This window comes from Amphiprion ocellaris, chromosome 18 (genome assembly GCF_022539595.1).
Source record: "Amphiprion ocellaris isolate individual 3 ecotype Okinawa chromosome 18, ASM2253959v1, whole genome shotgun sequence".
Lineage (NCBI taxonomy): Eukaryota > Metazoa > Chordata > Actinopteri > Pomacentridae > Amphiprion > Amphiprion ocellaris.
Window position 1 is genome coordinate 28,993,125 of NC_072783.1, and position 20,352 is coordinate 29,013,476.

Below are 20,352 nucleotides of genomic sequence, written 5' to 3' on the forward strand. Positions count from 1 at the left end.
TGAAGAAGAGGGCAGGAGAAGGTTCAGTGCATCTGAAAACTCAACTCATTCCAGAAGCACATAGTTTCCACATTTGCATAATCAACACAAAGGCGGTTGTGCACTGCTGGGGAGGGCAAGCCTTTAATGCATTGTTATTCATTCAACAGTCACTATAATCACTTCAAATAAACACAATTATAGCCACAGTCTCTACCCTGAAACCCTGGCCTGAAATGTCAAGTGTTGTCAACACGCACAAGCAGTCATGTTCCCATCGCTTCTGGGGACAGTGCATTGACTTATTCATTTCCTAAATCTAACCTTAAAACCAAGTCTTCACCTTTAAATGTAATGATTTATGTTATGAGGATTTGCTTTTTGTCTCCAAAAGGGAGGTGAGTCCCCACACTATGACTATGTAAACAGATTTTTGTCCTCACAACATGAGTAATACAAGCACACATACACACACACACACACACATACACACACAGCTTGTGTCTGCCCTGTGTGCTCCTTCCTGACTCCTTGTCCACTTGAATAAGTGTGGTGTGGAAGCACAACACTGACCAATCCTGACAGTTTTACACTTGATTTCAGGCTGCTGCATCCAAATGAAAGTGCAGGGAGAGGGCCTCGAGCAGAGCGATCGCATGTCGGCCACACAGATCGTGCTTTCATGCGGCCACGGACCTCCTAAACATCGGCTGTGCTACCTATTTGTGGACTTTGTGTGTGTGAGACTGACATGCCATGTTACTTATGGAAATCACAGACTTGGTAAAGGTTATGAGAGAGGACAAGGAGACAGAAACGGAGATGATAAGGGTGTGCAAAGCCTCTTCGCTTCATCATTTCAGCATGTTACAGTATCACAACTTACTGCATGCAAACACATAGCTTCACTTCCTAAATACACAGAAAATGAGTAACTACATAATGACTTATACTTAATTTATCACGTCAAACTAATCAATTTCATAAAGTAAGGCTTAACTCCAAGACAAATCCAAATTTCCATTCCTCATGTTTGTTTTTAGGTATTTAAATATATTCACTGACTCTACAGTGATTCTGCTTCACATGCAGAATAATGACTCATGTTTTCACAAACACAGCCCCAAATGCACTGCCATCTAGAATACCAAAAAGAACCTGTTAACTGTTCTATTTCACTCTAAAATACACAAACAGCTCCCTGAGTAATTTCTGTGACATCCCTGACCTGTTTCAATCACAAAGCCGATGTGAATACTGAGGAACAGGTGTCTACTTTAACGCAATCAGTCTATGAGGGTTTTAGTGCTGAATCCAGCAGCCACTAAGTCAAAAAACCAACATCACCCCCTTTTTTGTGTCTCTGCAACTCTGTGTCCAGATAGCACTCCTCGCTGAAAGCCTCAGACTGTGCAGAATAGTAGCTGATGACAGATCAAGAGACATCTGAAAAAAAAATGTCAGCTTTTGCTCAGCAGCCTCTGCTGTATGAAATGAGGCCAAGCAGCACCAAACTCCGGCTGATAAATGTCCCATTTCACAGCTCACATAGTATGTTTCAGCATGTTTGTGTGTGGATATGTGCCTGCAGACATAGTGCTCTTATGGCTTCTTTTTTTTTTTAACACTGTGTAACTACTGTAGGTCGGCGTACAGGAGCAGGAACGATTCAACCTTCAGAAAAGCATTAAGCCGAGTCAATCTCTATCTGAGAAAATTAGAGATTTTCCATTAGTGAGGGGAAGTTGTGCTTGAGTAAGACAAAAAGCTTTATTTTTCCTTTCAGGGGGTAAATTGTTATAAACGGTGAAGGAAATGTGGTAGGTCACCTCTCTGAAAGACATTATTATTCAGGCAGGATTTAGGATGTGTTGTTTAACTGTCTTACTTCATAAATCAAATCTAAGAAGACTGGAAATCCATGTAGGGTCAGGTTAACTTAAATTTTTAGCTAGGTGTAGTAATGTAGGTGTAGAGCGCATTCCCAGGTATGTATGAGTGCATATCATGTTGCACTGTTTCGTGTAATCTGTGGAAACGGGACTTTTGTTCCTTGATTTGTCCTTTAAAGCAACATAAGTGACCCCATAAAACAGCACTAAGCCCAGAGAGTGGTGAAAATGTCTATTCTTTTACTGTTGCCTCGTAACACACTGAAGCTATGAACTCATAATTATAACAGCATCATCTGTATCAGCCAGTAAAGGGTTTCAATTTAATGCTGGTATCAGCCTAAAATAACATTGACAGTGGATTTCCTCAGAAATGTTGTATAAAAATAAACATTTTATATGTAGAGATGTTTTCTTATTTTGACAAGCAAATGTGTACATTTGAAAGTCTTACATTTCATGTCTGCATTAGCCGGCGGGTATAAATACGAGTAGGCATAATAATATATCAATTCCACTCCAAAGGAGATTTTATGTTCTCTGCAATTAGGTGGAAAAAATTTGTACATTGGCAATCACCCAAAATGAGCTGAAAAAAGTCAGCATATCAGATATCGGCAAAAATCCAATATCATGCATCCCTAAATAAGACACATCATTAAACTGTGACAATGAAAATGACAAAAACAAGACAATAATGACCCTGTTGACAATTACGAGTTCAGACAGAGAAGCACTAGCAACTGCAAAAGTGACCATTAACCATCGAACTCTCAGTTGTATGTGAAAAGGATAAAGTAAGATAATTCACATCAGAGTAGAAAAACATTTAAAAGCAGCAAAAAGCTTGTGACTGCAAAAGTCATTTTATGGTTTGTTTATTTTCAAAAGGTGCTTTTACATAAGTTACTTACCTCTAAACAGTATTTTTTTAGATAACAAAATGTTGCCTCCACTTCTCACTGTGAATATACCTACATTTTCTCATCAATGTTACCATATAGTGAGATTCTACAACCTGTTTTAATACTTGTAAAAATACAGGAGCTGGAGATTTAAACATTTACCATTTTTTATTCTTTATACACATAATTTTTCTTTTAAACAATAACTGTGAAATAATGACATTTTAGGTTCACTCAAATATAGTAAAAATAGGGTAAGATTACATGTTGTAAAAGAATGAATTACAGATATTTGATGTGGACGTCATTTACAATTTTTTTTGGTTTTTAAAAAAATTCATCGTTACAGTCAACGTGTAAATAACATTTTTTTTCTGTGTTTACCAGTGGGTTTCCATAATTTAATGAAACAGCAAATAGTTCAAAAAATATAGTTAATTAAGTTGATTAAATTGATTTTCACAATAATGAATCTGTTTAGGTGTCTTGCATATCTGTCTTTGTATATGTTCATTGTTGCTGTACTGCAGTTTTTATGTATTTGTATGATGCATTGACTGATATGGTAATATTACAGGTCTCGGTTGGTAAAATTGAAGTCAAGACTTTTTAAAGTGACCAGTGTGCTTATCTGGATATGAGATCAACATGTTAAATTCAGATTAATCCATATGTATATCTGAAAGTGGCTCATATCTCTGCAATTTACAATGTAATTCTGTGGTACTCCTTCGCCTACACACACATTATACCAAGAATCTGAAAATCATAACAGTGAATTGTTGTCCTGCAGTTTAGTGTAGAGTGTAGGAAGTGGGAAGCACTTTGCTCTGTTCCCTTTTCAAAAGGCCCCCAGTGAGAACCATCCTATTAAAACCTCTATTCATTTGAGCAATCGCTTCATGAAGCTAAATAAAGGGAAAGTTAGTTCAGCTGTGGGAAGGGAATGGGTATTATTAGGGTGGTTTCATTGCAGCACACACTGAATTATCCTAACAGCACCTTAATTGACTTGGCTCCTCCTCTTTCTCCTCTTCACGATTAAAAAAAGCAACAGGGAGAATAGCTTACTGAGGATATTGTGTGTGAGAGATTTTGGACAAAAGCTCCAATTTGTATGAACTTGTGTGAGAAAATTTTACTTTCTCATTTGCAAATACTGTGTGCTAGAGGCACTGTATGAAATAAATCAGATCTGAGCCAAAAGTGGACTTTCTGTTAATTAGGTAGGAAGACTTTTAAAAGTTTTTTTTTTAACTGATAAACTCATTAGTAATTGTTTAGGTTTGTGCATGTGCACACATCAGTAAATAATACATACTTTTACAGTTTATACTGTCAATCTGCAAAAATGTTCCAATATACAGTGACAGATTAATTATGCATGTGACCTTTATAAACGATATATTTTGAAGAAGCCAAAGCTGAAGACAGCTATTCTGATGCAAATATAACAACAAAATATTAACCAGCTATTTTGATAATGGGTTATTTGTTGTTAGTAAGTTGTTTTGCATTTATTCTGCCCTCAGCTTTTTAAATACCATTTGTAGCTCTTTTTTTGTCTTGAGATAGTAAAGTGAATATTTGTAGGGTTTGGACAGAACAAAACATTTGAAAAAAAATCAAGTTTGGGTTTATGATGCATTTTTCATTAATTACTGTCATTTTGTAAACCAGTTAAAATCAATTACTAGAGGGAAAAATCTGAACCAGAGTCAGAATCAGAAATACTTTAGTGATCCCGAGGGGAAATTGTGCGATTAATCAGAAACGTAGTGCAGGAAAGTGGGAAAAATCCAGCAGCCGTGTCTTTAAAAGGACCATTTACAGGCTCTTTTTCTGTCTGTGATCCACTTGAATTTTTATTTATTTTTTGTTTGTTTCAAATAAACAATTTAATAAGCCATTTTAGTCCAGGCAATTGTTTGCTGTACTGCTCAGTTTGACTGGTATTGTCAGTTTCTCAGCAGCGCAAACGAATGTGGTCGAACGCTGTAGGGTTCATTTAACTGGTTCAAACATGGCAGGTGTGAAATCACTCTGTGCCCTGTGAGGGGAAACGAGAGGCTCTTCACCCTGGGGGAACTGACACCAGCAGCCCACGAGTGAGTCTCAGCTTAAATATCAATTAGCAGATGACATGGTTCTGACAGCTCAGCCTGTAGCAATGATGTACAGTCAGCAATGCAGTTGGTCGTCAGATGCATTCTAAGACGGTTACAGTGGCGGTAATTCAGTCCAGTTGAATTCAGTTCTATTCATACAGCACCCAGGGCATTTCACAAAGTAAGCTCAAAATCTTAATTATTCTATAGACAAAAGTCCAACAAATCCAAGGATTCCCTTTGAGCAAGCTCTTAGCGACAATATTTTGCTATACTGCCTCTAATCCAGTGGTGTGTTTCCGTCCTCTGAGCACAACAAATAGGGGTCTCCTGATTTAGAGCCCTTATTAGTGGCAGGAAAAATAGATGATTAACACTTCTATTTGGATAGGCTTTTGACAGAAAAATAACTTGGTTATGTTAAGAGAAATATCATGGTTTTATAAAAAAATAGAGGCCCTTCATTTTCAATATTACTACAATTAACACACAGGTAAGAAGTGTTAAAAGAAATGTTGATTTGTTTCACAAAGATGCCACTAACAACTGTTTTTCTTAGTCTATTTTACTGATCAGCCAGTTAATGTAAACAATGAATTTTACACCCAAAATAACAGACCATTGAGGCTCGTATCATTGTGACAAACTGTATTATTTAATAATGCAGCACAATATGAAATGAAATAAAGGTTTAGCTATTAAAGTGCAAAACTGTAGGAGCAAACTTCAAAGTCCAACATGATAAAAAATGTTACAGTTACTATGACTATAGGAGAGGCCTGTTACAATGACTTGTAGCTGTGATCAGAATAAACTGCCTTCAGTTTTTCATAGGATTACAGTCTGTAATTACTGCTGTCTAAGTATTTATAAGCATGTGAGTAGTATAACAACACTTTCACCCATTTGCAGTCTAACCATTGTCATGTTTCTGTATTTATAAGATAAAAAGAAATCCCCATATCAAGCCCAGGTATTAAGATAGCATCCTGCACACATTACCAGCCCATTGCCATTGTTTATAGTTTTTTTGTGTGTGTTTGTCCTTTACATCCCACCATGAAACCGCTTCTGGACACTAAGTTGTACTACACATTTTTTTAAAGGACACAAACAAGCGTGCTGGTATTCTCCTTTTTTTTGTGATTGTATATATGTCACCATCCCGTGGCAAAGCACCGACGACTAATGACATTAAGACGGAGCAGTATTTCTGACATAACTTCACCTTTACTTCAGAGAAATGTGTCAGTGAGGGCAGCGCTGCATCGCAGAGAATGAGCAAACTGGAGCAGAATGGAGGTCACATTCAAAAGATCACATGCACACTTTATCAGTTTGTTGTCACACTGATATCGTTCTCCACATAACAAATCTCTTCAGTTAAAATATACAGTCAGAATGATTTACTGCCGCTCTCCACAATCAGACACAAGCTGCGTCCCAATTCCAAACTAAATCGAAGCAGGTTTTCAGCAGGTTATCAATTCAAGAGGGAAACATGTTGTAAAGTGTGCTGTTGATGGACTCTGTTTATTTATTATGCAGTGCATACATTGAATCAGCTCTAATTACATATACATTTCCTTATACAAGCCTCTTTTTGCCACTTGCTAGATAAACAGTGATTCCACACCAAAAAGCTGGAAAAAGGCCCACTTTGACCCAGATTTCCATAGACGCTCACACAAACTCATAGTAAAGTGATAATTCTTGAATGAGTCAGAAACATAAAGTTTGTTTCTGGATACAGGAAAGTCTAAAACACAAAAGCCAGATAGCAGAGGCCAAAATTACACACACACACCCATAATAGTCTCTCCGTTTGCACTGGATCAGTCTTCTACTCTTAAGTATGAATGATGAGCTGCAAAGGCTATTATCTGACACCGAAAAAGTCAATAAGATTCTGATGATAACAGAATAAGTTTGGAATCAGGAAGAAATTAAACAATGGATATAAAACAAATCCAATCTAATGTTCTGTATTTGACTGAAACAGCTAAATATGTGCTGTAGGACAGCCTCATAAATCAACGTTAAAATGTGCCATTTTCTGGCCAGTTGTTCATTAGAGGATTTTCTCCTGATTGATCAAGCCGGTCAGCGTGGCAGAGTGACACAGGTGCTGCTGACTGAAGGAGATTAATGGCCCTTCGTCAAAACAGGTGTGCAGAAACTACTTGGAAACGGCGAGGGGCTCTTCTGGAATGATAAATGTATACTCAATGCATAACAGCTTCTCATGGTTTGCAGATGTAAACGTGACTGAGACGGTCAGGTTTTTGGAGGCAAAAACACCAAACAGCACAAATTTTGGACTGCAAAGAAGCTAATCTCTTTCAGATAAGTCATGATGGCCCCAAACGAGGAATAGACCAATTATCGACCTGGCTGATTATCATGGCCGATATTTGGCATTTTTGCGATTATCGGTGTGTTTTTATTGTCTGATTACTGATTAATTAAATGTGCTACTTCAGGTCTTATGTAGGTTTTCTCTGTTGTCACTGTGTTCTCAGAAATGTCTCTCAAGCGGAGACTGAACAAGAAACAAGTTTTTGCCACAAACCAGGAAATTAGCTCCTCTCACAGTTGCTAAGGCTATGCTAATGGCTAGCGGCTAAACTAGAAGGCAGCCACAGATTACCCTGAAACAAAGTCTGGAAAACAATAACTAATAATATTTAAAACGTAGACTTTAGTGGGCAATAAAAGTAAGAAAATAGACAAGAAAAGCAGATGCAATTGCAGGAATCAAACTGATCAATCTCAGTCGATTCCATATAAACAGAGGAGAGTTTCCTAATTTAATCACTCCTATCACATGCTGTTAAAACATTACATTTAATGTATATCTGTTCTAAATATGAGCTATTGGTCTGTCTTGATTACAAATGAACAGCATCGGTATCGGCCATAAAAAAAGGCAATTAAAAATAGTAATTATCTTTAATTTATTTTTTAAATAATACTAATAATGATGAATGATCATAAATATATATATATTGTGGTTGGTCTTCCTTTTTTTAAAAAATGGTATTTATCTGTAAAATCTTCTGTTAATGCAGCAGAGAAATCCAAGCTACTATGAAAGCTGTAAAGCTGTTTGCACCACGGCATGTACTCTTATGTTATAACGCTTCATGTGGAGAGAATAGATTAAAATGCTGCAGATGACAAAAGAACAATACCACTGACAACAAAGCGGCACTTCAGTAAATACCAATTTGTCTGAGTTCATAATTCAGGGCTTTTGTTCAGAATGTTACAGTTGGTGATTAAACTGTGGTCATTTTCAGGCAGTTTGTTGTGCTGTCAAGCAAATATAAAGTTATGAGATTTTCAGTCAGTGTTGGTGAAGGTCTACATATTGTTCCTATTGTCCCAATTTTCAGCTTTTTTATCACACATCATTGGAGGAAAAATTTTGGTACAATTTATAAAATAAATGATGATTTTGTCCCATTTAGATGCTCGGGTATTGCACAAAAAATCTCACTGGCATGCCTTAGTGGGACACTTAAATGCAAGGAGCCATCATTAATTTCATTAGCTACACCTTTGCCTTTCCTGCTCAAATGTCTGCTGAGGGAAACGTCCATTAGTGTGGGGACTACCTGTCCTCCTTCTGTCTGTGCATGTTTTTCGTCTTAATTTGCCCTAAATGTCAGGTCTAAATGGCAAATGTGTGGTAAAGCTCTCATCTGGTATTCATCTCTGTGTGACTCACTTTTGAAGTATTGAATTCAAAAACACTGAAAAAACTTTGAAAAACTACCAAAGTCATCAAAGCAGGTAGGTTCCTTCTTCACTGGCTTTTTTTCCCAGAGCTTCATCTGCCAGCCCTGACTGCCAAAAATCACACGTCTACATAGCTTAACAACAGCTACATTTTGAGGGAAATGTGTTTTATGCCAGATTTCACTTGTGGCGTACCATAACTATGTGTCTAATCTACATATCTTTGCCATTTATTTCATTGCTTTATTGTTGCTCCTTCTCAGATAACCAATGACAAATTAGATGAGGTGGGACTTGTCATAGCTGTAGCACAGAAAATAGAGGAAAAACTTCAAACTTGTATGTATATAAAAAGGTCTTATTTGAACCCAATTCATGCTGCTTTCCTCAGCCTAGCCATTAGTATTGGTGCCTAAACTTAGCCAAGCTTTAAACCTGTAGTTATCAATGTTAATGTGATAACTAAAGTCAGATGTTTTCCTAAAACTAGCCATGTAGATCACTGTCTGGTAGACCTTACCAGACAGTGAGTGAAAATGAAAAGTAAACACAAATGTAAACAAAATGTAACTCTAAGAATAATGTTACCAAATAAGACACGGACCCTGTTTTCCAAGGGAAAAGTCCAATTGCTGATTTATGCCTCTGTCATTTCAGTTGCACAGGAACATAATTTTTAAGAGACAGCATTGCATCAGCAGTAAACTTCTGAATAAAAATGGTACAAACTCCAGAGCTTCATTTCGCTTACAACTGGGAAAACGGCACTCAAACTAGTAAACGGACCTTTAGTTGGGATTCCCTAACATAGTTTTGGCACCTTCTCCTTCTTGCCATGGATATAATTCTGGTTGGTACCATTTATCACTCTAAAATGAAATAATCATGGACATCATGAGCTTCACTCAACTTAAATTCTCTGCAAAGCCACTATATTACAGAGTTTATTCACAATGCTGTCCACTATTTATCATGTACCCAATAACAACACACTGACTCCAAGACCGTAAAACCACAAAAGAAATCAGCACAGAGATAAGACACATCAGCCATACAAGCACAAAGAGCATCAGAAACTTTGAAAAACACCTAAAAGAGGGCAAATTTAATGGAAAAGTCCTCCAAAGACATGGAGCATTCATTCATTTTATATAGTGCAAAATAACTAAGCATTTATCTATCAGGCGTTCATCTTCTTGTTATCTAGTATAAAGCTACTTTAGCAGGATATATTTACAAAGAGCCCAGTCGACTTTCACACTAAATAACAGCAATAATCTACATTAAATCAGAACACACGAGAACTCTTCTAGAAGAAAAGAAAAAGTGTGCATCCCTACCTGCACTGACAGCCTTTGCCAGTCGGCGGAGCCTCCTCTGGTGTGTCTTCCCTCTGTAGTGGATCTGAGCCTGGGCGCTGGAGTTCAGCTGGATGTTGCACACCTGGCACACCGTGGCACTCCCGCTGCCCTGCCGCCGCTCCCGTTTGGCCTTGATCCCCATCCCGACCCTCCTCTCCTTGTCGTCCTCTTCCTCTTCCTCCTCATCCCTTCCATCCTCACACTTGGGAGGAGGGCTGCTGTCCAGCCAGTTGCTGCTCTTTGGACGCTTCATATCTGAGGAAACACAATATTTTAGAGGTAAGTATCTAGTAGTTTTGAGAAATGCATGTGAAATAGAAGCAACAGTCTCCATGTAAAATGCTTAAGTCAAAATGTTTCATATGTAAGTTGTTAAATCCTCCACAGGGGGGCAACAGAGCAGCATGGCTTCATTTAGAAGAGAGGAGTTCTGCTCTATTTTATTAGCCAAACTGCAATTTCATGCTCACCGCCATTGTACTGCTTGATTTAACTGTAACAGTGAGATTTTACAGGCAAACAAAGAACGCTTTTCACCTGATTTTTATCTACATCCTTTGACGAGAGCACCAGTTCAAAAAAATGTAGGAATATGTCCAGATGCATGCGTTCAAAATATCTAAGACCCCATTAAAGGGCTTGAAACAAGATACTTATCTACAGACTGCAGATAAATATCTTGTTCCACCGTCTTTCTATTCACCAGATGGTAAAAGCCGATTCTTGGCATACAAAAAGTGACATGTTTCTTTGTGGTAGAACGCAGCCTTAATACCTGTAATGGCTGAGTGATTATGAAAGAGTGACAGCATAAATCAAGCAGCAGCTAAACGCAAGCTCTGCCGTGAATGTGGAAATGTCACCCAAAGTCTACAGTAAGTGAATTCTCTGTTTTGGTTCTGTTCATATGATAATGGCATCAATTAAGCCCTCGTGGTGCTGGACATTTTATCGCCAGCCTCGTTTGGATTTACCCCCACCCCCCAATCTTGCCGAACAGAAACATTCATTTGTAAAATGCTAGCTGTTCTAAAAATTCTACTTGACAAGATGAAAGTGGAATGGAAATGTGTTCACCGGAATTCATCAGCCTCCAACCAGCAACACGGACTTCAAAGCTGCAGCCCATCACCACAATTATGTGAATGTTAGTCTGGCAGTGGGTAGGAACAGCTGCTGGTGAAGATGTTGACTGGAATAAGGAGTGTCTCAACACATGCCTAAACGGAGTGTTAAAAAATAGTGAACATATTATATTGTCATAATTTCCGAAAGCCAGATACGTGATATCTGGCAGGCTTGTTATAACGCTCTTTTTTTCTTCTTCACAATATAATATGGATTTACATGTAACTTTGACACATGTAAAACTGCAAAACTGTTTGGCAGCAACTCTTAAACATTTAAAGTCACTAGAAAAAACACAACCCAATGTCTTAGAGATTTTGTTTTTACACAACTACAGCAATAATGCTGCAAAAAGTACGCTGACCAACAAAGTCAACAGTGGCTTCAAATGAGAGTCACAAGATCTTTGTAAAGCATTGAACTGAAATTGCCAATGGTTGCTTTTGCCTAAAACTAACCCACACTTTGTATGCCCACCATCCACCCCGTGCACCTCTCTGCAGTTCTGCTGAAGCAAGAATATTAATAAGAGAATAACATAAAGTATAAAATAAGACTGTATCCTCATTATCAGGTCACAGCGACATCTAAAAAACTCCACAAAAACTGAAATTTTTACTGCCATCTAATCAAAACTGTAAATTTGAGAGTCCAGATGTTAAACCTGTTCTAAAAATTATCACCTACAATTCTACCAAATGTGATGCTAAAGAAATGAAGTACAACAATTCTTCATCCATGTTAATTGTAATAGTACCAACTGGCCTCTGGTTTATGCTTGGTGACTTTTGACAAACAGTCCCAGTTGTGTGCTTCTTCACAGATATAGCTTGGTCCTGGTACAGTGACCTCCAGGGTAGAAGAGGGTAAAGCATTGGCATGTTTTCATTCCAAGTCAATCACAGTTCCGATGCTTGTGTTAACTAATATCTCATACTGTACGCAGATGCCAGCAGTCTAGGTGTAAACCCTCCAGCACGTTGGAACCAGCCGAGCTGCTCCAATCACTCATCTTTATGTGGTCAGCTGGAGTTGGCACCGAGGGCCACATTAAAAAACAACATTTAACAGGTTGCCTGCCGGCCCACAGCTGCTGGTTCCTGCTGGCACTACAGCCAAAGCTGCTCTGCCTGTCTGGCACCAGAAAGGGCAGCTGGGAACAGCTCAGTCCTCTGCTTTGGACCAAATGGCCAAAGAGACCGATGCTCCGCAGAACAATCTGTGGCACCTGCAGCTGAGACTGGAAATCATTCACACAAAGATAGTGCTGCTATATTTTCATCATAATACATTAACTTCTAGAGATGCAGTTAAGCCCTACAGGGACCAGTGCACATTATTTAGCTTATTTTTTGATGTATTTCACAACAGTCTGGTTAGATATATGATGTACTAGTAATCAATCAGTCAACTTTATGTGTCCCAAGTTGGGCAGTTGGTTATACAGCAGTGGGATGAATATATTTAAAACACATAAAACACAGGGCACATAAATACAACATTAGGACAAAAGAACAAAAAACAAGAAGAAACAGGTAAATAAAAGACATAAATAAATATATTTTCTTATTAGAATTTAGGAGGGAGATGGTAGAACATATAAAAGAGTGTTTGAATCTATCGGTTTTAGCTTAAAGTTTGAGGATAACACCAGATGTAGTGAAGTAAAATTGTAGTGTCACTCATTAAGTGATGCATTTATCTGTTAATAATAAAGTTTTGCAAACCATTAAACCATAAAGTCTGAAAAGTTCAACAGTCCAGCAGTCCATACTTTTAATCATTTTGCTCTCTATGACTCAAGAGAGAACAAATGATCTGAAAAATAACTTTATACTCCATACAAAACTACACAAAATAGATATGACACAAAAGATTCATTAATATTCCGTCCCATCACATCCTATAACACTTGTTAAATGAAATCTAACTATTACCAAAACAAATGGATACCAAAAACTTCATCATGAGCCAAATAAAACCGCTGGTTGGATTTCCTGCACTTCCGTAATGAAGCTATAAAAACTTCACAGTGCTGTAGCTGTTGCTCTGGGTCCTCCAATGATTTATGTAGAGTGTCGTGCAAATATTTTTACAGAGGCAGGTGTAAGGTTTAAGTTGTTCCTTTCTGCCAGCGTAAACAAAATGAAACTGTGAAATCTAACTTAATGAGAATTTAAACTTGCTTTGATCCTTTAAAATGAACAGGCACCATGAATTTCTCTTTATTGTTCATACTTTGTTAAAATTACAGTTTATTTCTATGATTTTTAAAGCCATACTCTGCAGATGAGACCCAACAACTATGTTTTAAAAGATACATTACTCTAAAAGAAATACGACACAATGGACTGGGATAATAAGCAAATGAGCAGACAAACTAACACACTGTAAATATCTGAGTATTTCCCACAAAAGAGGCATATAAATCCAAATATCAGTGTAAATACAGTTGAAAAAGGGAATCTCTCTTCCACTCTTTGTACTGCAATATTATTTGTGAATTATAATGGCTTCCAGATAATGTTTGGGACACATTGTTCAGATGTCCCTGCCTACTTTATACAGTAAAGTGGTGCGAGCTGCAAACTGGTAGAATTATCCATGCAGAAGACATTAGCTCAGCTACACATCCTGTGGTTGCAGATAAATCCCAGTGAGCCAGTAGCAGGATCTCTGTGTATCATGAAGCTCTGAGAGAAGTGCAAGCATTAGAAACTTGGTACCTTTTATCAGTGAACACACTATCTGTTGTCCTCTTAGTAGTCAAGCTGTCTGGCCAGCTCTTTAAATTCCAGCACTCATCAGCCTGGCTTTTGGTCAAAAGACAACATCAGAGCCAAGAATATGAAACAGAGGTCATAAAAGATGCTTTTTGTTCTCTTGCACCCTCTGTCCTGATGCTCTGTATAGCGTAAATCCTAAACAAATAAGCATGACACAGGGTACAACATGTGGAGGTTTGTGTTTGCTTGACCAGGGACAAAACGCATTCTGTCATACCAAAGTGGAAAAAAAAAATCACTGAACGATTTTTTAGCATCCAATCTGCCCTGTAGCAAATTTAAAACTATACACTTGGTTTCCTTTTTACGTATTTTTAACACAGCCCGATATAGTGCATTGGTGTACATGTGATATGATACATGCAAATATAAAGACCTTTTTTTATTTTTTTTTAACAGAGCATAATAGAAAAAAAGTGCTTGGAAAATATGCTTGGTTTAATTTATAATTTGTGCCATTATATAGCTTTGAAATAATTGTTTACAAGCTTTTATGTGTACTTTGCACTGTGTATAGCACATGCAGCAGAGCAAAAGCTGAGCAGATGGTGATTGGGAGTCAAGTGGTGATTTCAAGGTTTCGCTCCTTTTTGAATTCAAGTCTGACATATAAAATAAGAAAAAATATTTTTAAAAATATTGACTGCAACTCCAAATTCATTGTTTACTATATTCTCAGTACTGTCAGCAGCACATGTAGCAGAGTACACATAAGAGAGGAGCAAACAGTGATAGGGAGTCAAGCAGTGCCTTCATGGTTTTCTTCTCTTTCAAGTACAAGTCTGATATATAAAATAAGAAAAATCATTAAAAATATATCCAAAATAAGAATATTGACTGCAAATTCATCATTTACAAAACACTCAGCACTGTATGCAGCACATGTAGCAGAGTACACATAACAGCTGAGCAGTCAGTGGTGTCTTCATTGTGTCCTACCCTTTATAATATAACAAATGTAGCTATAAAATCAAAATATCAACTGATATATTTACAAGTGAATCATTTTACTCCCTATAGTTAGTATTGGCATCAGCCTTAAAAATAAAGTATTGGTTGCGTTCTTGTTTTTAATCTCGTGAGTCTCATTTTATGTTTTTGAACACAGATAGCCATTTAACTTAAAGCTTTGCTATCTGAAATCAAATGGGTATTGTAGATTTTTATATCGCTAAAATCTAAAAAAAAAAACAAAAGAGAGAGAGAACGGACAAAAAATCTTAACACTCCACATTATATACAATTTATAAATTGCACAATCAACACCGACTCCAAGGCTTCCTTTTGTGTCCACCACTGACCAAACTATCTAAGCAACACGAATACTATTTGTTATTTAGTGCTGTGCTACCGCAGAATAGGAACGCTTCAGTTACTGGCATATTTTATTTATAAAGCCACTGCATTTGAACTTCTCTGAAAAGTTGCCAAACTTATTTCACAGAGTTCATCTTCCAATCACGGTGCTAAATCACAAGACACACATAAGTCGCTTGTCCCCAGCAAACAAACAGAAATTGGGAGGAAAGCCTTCCCATTTTCTGCTCCAGCCAGCTGGAATAGCTTGCAAAAGGAAATAATATTAAAGAATTTAGTATTCCAGGTTGAATTTGAGATTTTAATTATCTTTCAAATTACTTCTCAAGTCATTATTGCATATTTTTTGACTCATTTTAGCTCTCTTCATGCTGAAAATGATTTTGTAACTTCATTTTTTTTTTTTTTTTTTTTTTTGGAACAAGCATATATCATCACCTGGTTTTATTATTTTATTTGTGTGCCTGATCCCGTCTGAAACTTCCCTGCCCTGGCCAGGTCTCCCTCGCTAACCTCCGTGGGATTTACCTGGTTAAATAAAGATAAATAAAAATTAAGTATGATGCTATCCTTCATTTGGATCTTGTAAAAGGATTCCAACTAAAGACTCTTGTCACCAGTCAATCAAGACAGCAGATATAAAACAAATAAAACAGTTCACCTGGCTGCATCCCTTTGTGTAACAGTCATGCTCAACATCTTTGCTTTATGGCCCGAGACAGCTGCATGGAAATGACCTGTCAACTTCATAAAGTACTCTGTCAGGGGACTCACTTGTAGCTGCAGTGTAATGTTCTCCACATGGGTGCCTACATAAATGAGGAATCATTCATTTCACTCTGTGACATGAAAATGGCTCTTTACCAGTCCCTGGCTGAACCGAATATTTGGAAGCCAATCAAAGGACTGCCAATATCTAATGCACAATTTTAGAGCTCTGACTTGCAGAGAAGGAAGGAGATTCTTTAGTTGCTTGTTTTGGCACAATGGAAAATGATTTATAGCTCTTTTTAAACAAAGATGGGCCTATATGTGATAATGCAGGGTTTAGAACAGCTGAGTCAGTATTAAGTAGATCGTGCACTCGTCTACAAATATTATTTGCTTGCTTTGGCTTTTCCTGCTAAGTCTTATGAATGCCTTTTATAGCTAAGAAGGTTAGATGTTGGATAGAGGCTAACAGCAGCAGTTATACACAGTCCACCCAGGTGGACACTGAGCTGACAGGTTGCTATAAAGCCGCCAACCTGTTCAGCCTGTTTCCCTCAAGCTGCTCTTCCCATCTGTATGATGTGCTGCCCGCCTTGATGGGCTGTTGTTTCACACCAGGGGAGAACTTGTTTATCACTGAGCTTTGACAAATGAGGGCTTCTACAAGAAAAGCGTTGGCAGAGTGAAGAGTAAAAGAGTTTTTTTGAGCAATATGCCATCAAACACTTTCAGAAATGTGATTTTTCTTCAGGGACATATCAGTTTAGCTATTAAAATTTTGTAAAATTAGCAGGTGCCCTGCAGAGATTGGAGGAATTTTTCATTTTCACTTGTGTTCCATTTTGTGATAATACAAAAATCACATTATCATACGATAAAATCACTCAATCAGCATGTAGATCACATTCCTATATTTGCCCAGTGGGTCACAGCACAGCATGACACTTCTCTATATATAGCTGCACTTAATTCCCTGTGACTGTACTGTATATCTATTACACTATAAAGGCTACGTGGCATGTAATGTTTTTTTGTTCCTTAACCGTACAGTCTGCCCATCTGTCTCCAGACAATCAAAGCCTGCTGAATCCATAATAATCACATATAACTACAAGGTGGCCTATGAATATCTTTCACAGAACCAAGTCCTCTATTTAGACTGGCCTTTAAGAATTAAGACGGAACAAATCCAACGCCCCTTCAGGCCATTAATCCTCCTGAACCTGTGAACTTTCGCGGCTCATTCTAGTCTGCGATCAAGGAAACTTCCTGGAATGAGCAAGTCTAATCCAGATGTGTTGAGAGGTGGACGGAGGCCTTCAGCACTTATGGAGAAGGCAGCTGTGAATGGGATGTTTTGGCACAGGCATATGCTCTTTTAAAAATGGCATTATACCAGACACTGAGGCCAAGATGAGTTCTCTCACCCCAACACCTGTCATCATCGCTGTTCCATTACATCAACGGCAGACAACAGCAGATGAAGCGCTCAGCCTGGAGCGGAAAAACTGGACAGTGGTGGAATATGAGTAATAATTTTGATCTTTCTAATAATCACTATATTGGATATATTTACTGAGTGATGAGAAAACAAATTTCAGGAGAAGAGTTTTGAAACCCACAGGGGCTAAATGCTCACGGCTCACACATCACAACTTATTTTCACCATTAAAAATGACTTTTTTAGTCTTGAATATTGGACAAATGAATAACATGTGGGCTACAATTACAGCTTTGTCGCGAGGTAACCCTGCATATCCTGTGTTAATATAACTTCAAGCCTTTTTGCCCACTCATAACGCAGATCAATTATGCTTTAATTTGTGCAGAAAAGTACAAACAAATTATAGAAAAAATCCAGTTTGCTGAATATGGAATGGTGAAACATGGACAATATAGACTGCAGAGAGCTAGAGGTCAGGATGAGTTCAGTTACATTTCACTGAATCTGAATCCAAATCCTAATCTACTTCCTATATCCAAATACTTTAAAACCTTTTACTGAGTCTTTTTTAGGTTTGTTTGGAGGACAGTCATACCAAACCACACCAAGGGGGTCATTGCGGGTTTCTGTGACAGCTGATAAACACAAACATTACATGCTGGATATAATATTAGTTCTACCAAATGATTCCTTGAATATCAATTAAAGTCCAGCTTTTCCAATTAGTAGTTATTTCACTGATGCAGGAGGGTTGAGACAGTCCCACATGTTAAGTAATTTAATCTCGCTAACAACTGCAGAGCTGAGTTAGCATGTGTTTGTATAGGTCACCATGTTTTTTCCTTTTGCTATGTCAAAGACAGGCAGAAGGGCTTTCTAAGGGACCACAAATAAATGGTTTAATGAAACTTTTTTTGGCCATGGACTTGAATTTCTTGAACCCTAAGCAGTTTGCAGGCATTTTTTTTGTTCATGTCACATTTTTATTCACTGTGGGCTCATTTTTCACTGCAGTATAAAGTTCCGCACCGCTATGGAAACAACACAATCATAGTTAGAAGCAGTAAGAACTGTCTTTAAACTAAATGAAATGCCAAAGAAGTTGCATTTCTATGGAAAAACCTGGAATCAGCCTGTACAACTTTTTCCCAAATGCCCATAGTTAGTACCAATAATGGAAAAATGGTGACTATGCACACATACTTTTCCAACTTCCATTTTTAATTTGTTACAATTAATTTGTTTCTCGTCTATCTGTTCCGTTTCAGCACGACAAGCAGTTCAGCCCAGTTGACATAAAAATAATTTTTGTCACATGACAGTTGGATGCAGCTGAGTCGCTAATGGCGTCATGGTTGCATTGATGAGCGCAGGATTCCTAGTTTCTTACAGAATCTGAAAAATCTAAATGCTGTAGAGAATCAAGAACATTTTAAATGCAAAGTATAGAAGAAAATGATTTTGATCAAAATTTTAAGGGTGGATTTAGTTATGTTTTCAGACAGAATCACAGATGACTACTTCAAAGACCATCAGAAAGTCGATAATCCTTTTTTTTTTTTTTAGTTTTTACAGTTACTGGCTTTGACCAATTGTGTAATTTTGCCATTTTTGTAAAGACAGCATGCCTTTCAAACCTGCAGGCAGGTTTGAGAGATGAATGAAACCCACTTGGAACTGAATCAAAAAAGGATCCAACTATGTGAACACTGGCTGTAGTGGACTCCAGAGCGAGATAGTTTGCAGTTTGATGAAATACCATGTATTGATTGCAGTGCTGAAACATGGGTGAACTAAATTATCATCTCACCACTTTAACACTGAAATAGGTGCTGAATCCAGGTGCTGGGACAATCAGAATTCTTGGTGTGACACCGATATTGACGTCTGCTGTGCAAGTTGCCACCTGCAACGTTTCTGATAAGTGCGTCATGGACTCAAAAACAAGACACAACAAGTCAGTCTGTGGAAAATGACATTTATATAATACTAATTGGTTTTCCCAAATATGGCTCGAAGATAAATGCAATTGCTGAATGGATTATGCTAGCTGTAAACGTTTTTTTAAGTGTGGGAAGTGTTATGGAAGACCAAGGTTTGCTTGTTGTATCCTGTATATTGTTAAATTAAAAGAAATTAAAACACTTCAGTTAAGATCAGAGGAACACTGTAGATTTGGGTAAATTACAAGGTAAATTACGTTACATCTTATGCTTTAAGATTTTTCAATATTTAGCCAATTCTACAGTCTTTTTCTAACCTTGTTGAAGTGCTGTGAGAGTCATGATGCCAACAACGGAGCAATTAGGCTATAAAAAAAAAAGACTTACTTCATTTTAACTCAAGGCAAATGTCTGCAACAGGCAAACAGGCAGGAAAAGACCAAAAAGGCTGAACCTAATGACTACAGTGCAATAGCACAAAATATGATCTGGAAACTTATCACTCTTTGTGGTCGGGTAGTGTAGTTAGAGCTGAAGCAAATAGGAGTCTAATAATTGATCAACAGATAACTACATAACAATCAAAAAGCAAATATTCCAAAATATTCTCCTGTTGCACTTTCTACATTGCAAAGATTTACTGCTTTTCTTTAGAAAAATGTGGGGGGCAGGTGCACTGGAATAATATAAAATACACTTTATCAGAAAGTGGTGAAGTAAAAGCTTTTCTTCGTTGTGCTAAGATGTGTCTCTCTGTGGTGCATTTAAAATAAGATGACAAAGAGCTTTTTATTAAGAAGGCAGCTCAAAGAGACGGATGACTCACCTGGAAGGCTCAACACAGTATAAATAAACTGAGACACACACTGCCACACAAAGACTACAATCAAAAACGCACACCATGACCCTTACAGCAACACACAGAAACACACTCTGTGTTTACCATCGATCGGCCACAACAACTTTAAAACCATTTGGCTAATATTGTAAAAGTCCAAACCAATCAAGGCACACAGACCTCTGAAGGTGTTCTC

General features: G+C 37.6%; 1 protein-coding gene across 2 annotated transcripts in view; it reads right to left on the reverse strand.

The window, feature by feature from the left end:
* The window catches only part of LOC111566726 (zinc finger protein 385C-like), an 83,431-nt gene that overhangs the window by 39,134 nt on the left and 23,945 nt on the right, over positions 1 to 20,352 (reverse strand). For both annotated transcript variants that reach the window (XM_035946904.2, XM_023267478.3), the window contains one exon: positions 9,969 to 10,244. In XM_035946904.2, the coding sequence (XP_035802797.2) occupies positions 9,969 to 10,244 (276 nt within the window). The remainder of the gene's footprint in view (positions 1 to 9,968; positions 10,245 to 20,352) is intronic.